This window comes from Penaeus vannamei, chromosome 6, assembly GCF_042767895.1.
Source record: "Penaeus vannamei isolate JL-2024 chromosome 6, ASM4276789v1, whole genome shotgun sequence".
In the NCBI taxonomy this organism is placed as follows: Eukaryota; Metazoa; Arthropoda; class Malacostraca; order Decapoda; family Penaeidae; genus Penaeus; species Penaeus vannamei.
Window position 1 is genome coordinate 25,369,432 of NC_091554.1, and position 2,500 is coordinate 25,371,931.

At 34.8% G+C, this 2,500-nt stretch overlaps 1 protein-coding gene across 1 annotated transcript in view; it reads right to left on the minus strand.

Annotated features, from left to right (window-relative positions):
* Positions 1-802: 802 nt before the first annotated feature.
* LOC113823288 (sterol carrier protein 2) overlaps positions 803-2,500 on the minus strand; it is a gene marked incomplete at its 5' end in the record, with an annotated part of 21,059 nt that continues 19,361 nt past the window's right edge. Inside the window, 3 exon segments of the mRNA XM_070122772.1 lie at positions 803-1,581; positions 1,939-2,047; positions 2,148-2,253. Of these exon segments, the coding sequence (XP_069978873.1) occupies positions 1,403-1,581; positions 1,939-2,047; positions 2,148-2,253 (394 nt within the window).

The window sequence follows — 2,500 nt, forward strand, 5'->3', positions numbered from 1 at the left end:
GAAAGTCTAATTGAACTGGACCAGCATAAATGCTCACAACAGCCTTAGCCCGCATTGGGGCAAGTTTACCCAACAAAGGTCGCCCGGGCGGACCAAATTATCTTTTTGAAATCATTTCAAAATGTTCTATCCTCACATGACTACTTTTGGGAGTTAGCATCTTTTGGGATTTTCTTTCTTACTTACAAGACATTAAAAAAATAATAATCTAATAAATCTTTATTAAAACATAGATATCTATATAAACAAAATATTTTGAAAAGAATATACAATGTAAAATAAAATGTATAAACCAAGTTTTTGTAACAATTAACATTAACTTTTGTTCTTCCAAATTTTGCTTCCTTGATACTACACTAAGACTTGCATACAATCTCAGTTCACTTATTCAGAACCACTTCATGCATTCAAAGGTTTAGTACCTGAAGGCTGTACAGTCATTTCCATTGCATTGCTGGCATTGCTTTATTTGCACATGCAAATACCTTAAACAATTTCAAACACTGCATTGATTACACTGCTTGTGGACTTTAGATCCACATACGTATCTTATATTGTGCGAAAACTGTTTTGTACAGGGACACCATATTCCCTACAATACTAAGAAATTTAAGTTGTGAAATTGGCTATAACATAAACTTGTTAAAGCGAGTTTCATTTAGTAAAGGAAGAAACAGGGTCACAGAGGTACATGGACAATAGATTTTCATGAAAACTGGCAATGTTCATCCATATTGTAGTATAAAATCACCATCCTCAGGAAATATATTCATCCATTCAGGTAATACATACAACTTGTGTGTGAAATTCCTCTTATTTTATTTTTCAATGCATATACATTGTGGAACTGAGAATTTGTGGTGTTTATGATGGTCAGATAATATTATGCATAGGATTTTGACTCATTTGCAATTCATCACCAGCCATATCCTTGCTTCCTGTTTCTTTGGTGGAGTTCTTTCTAAAGTTGGACATTTCTAGGATGCGATTAAATCTGTGTCATATATCTGAGCAAGATTTCAAAGCTCTTTTTAACGTCAAGTGCCTGGGCCAGTCCTTGAGGCATTTATCAATTCAATCTCCTCTGGACTACTATAAATCCAATTTTAATATTTAAAAAATGGAGACATACACACTGATGTTGCATTCAAATGGCTTTTCTCTTACCATCAACCCTTGTTATTTGATTTTTTTTTTTTTTATGTACCATTTCTTGTCTTCTTGAAAGTGTTATAGATGCATAATGATACCAAAGAGAAGGATGTATTCTGAATATAGAAGCATTAAAAAGTGAATTTAACGGATGAATGGGGCAAGAGAAGAGGAAGAGGAAGAGGAGAATGAGACAATTAGAAAAGAAAGAGGAAGAAAAGGGTAAGTGGTAAGAAAAGGCATCTAAACCCTAGAGCTTGGCCTTGAGCTGTTTGGTATCTTTTTGGAATTCTTGTAACTTCATGGCCAAGCCCATGTTTCCCTTTATCTTCAACTTTCCTTGGAAGAAGGCCTTCTGTGGGTTCAGCTTCCCTTCCATCAGATCAACAAGGTCGTTGTCGTTCATGGTGATTGTGACATCTGGCTTGGCTAGAAAAAAAAAAGATCATGAAATCATGAGAACAGTGTATTGGCATATATAGTAGTTTGTCTGCATTTAATTTTGAATTTGACACAGAGCACTGAATGTGGTGTCTAAGCACAAAACTCTCGGTATCATGTCTTTTTGTGTGTGTGTGTGTAAGTAGGTGTATTCATGAGTACTTATGCATGTGCATACGGGAACTTGCAAGTTCAAATTTGGGCATTCAGGACCCTTGATAGTGTGTTTTTTTGTGTAAGTAGGTGTATTTGTGAGTTTTTATCATGTGCACATGAGAATCTGGAAGTTAAATTTGGGTGTGCATATTTGCTTGTAACTAGCTTATAGTTTTTGTTTATACTCACCCGAACCATTGTAGACAACTGATCCCGAACCATTCTTGGCATCCACAATCCACTTGGCTTCTTTGCCATCAGGACCTCCCTTGACTTGGAAGCAGTACACACCCTTTACCTGAAATATAAAGAAAAATCAAGCTCAGGTCATTCTCTTTATGGTGCATCATATATAAATATATTACAAAAACTTTAACAAAATAACATTCTTACTGTACCTTGTTAACGAGCTTAGGTCCATCTTCAGAAAGCGCAACTTCAATAGCATTGAAGATGTTTGCACTTTTAAACTCCTCTCCAGCTGATGTAGCTGCTGCCACAATCCTAAGGAAACATTTAAAGAATAAATAAATAAATGAAAGTAGTTACAGGAAATGAAATGCAAAGTAGATTGGAGAGATCATGATGCCTTTATCACAGAAAATGAAATGTAAAATCATGGAGATTGTAACAGCTTTATCATATATATATTGTTATATGGAGTATTAAGCTCTTATAGGGCCTTAATATTCCAAACCATGCTGTCATTCTGAAATCTTTCTACATCCAGCTTTCTTTAATGATAAATTAA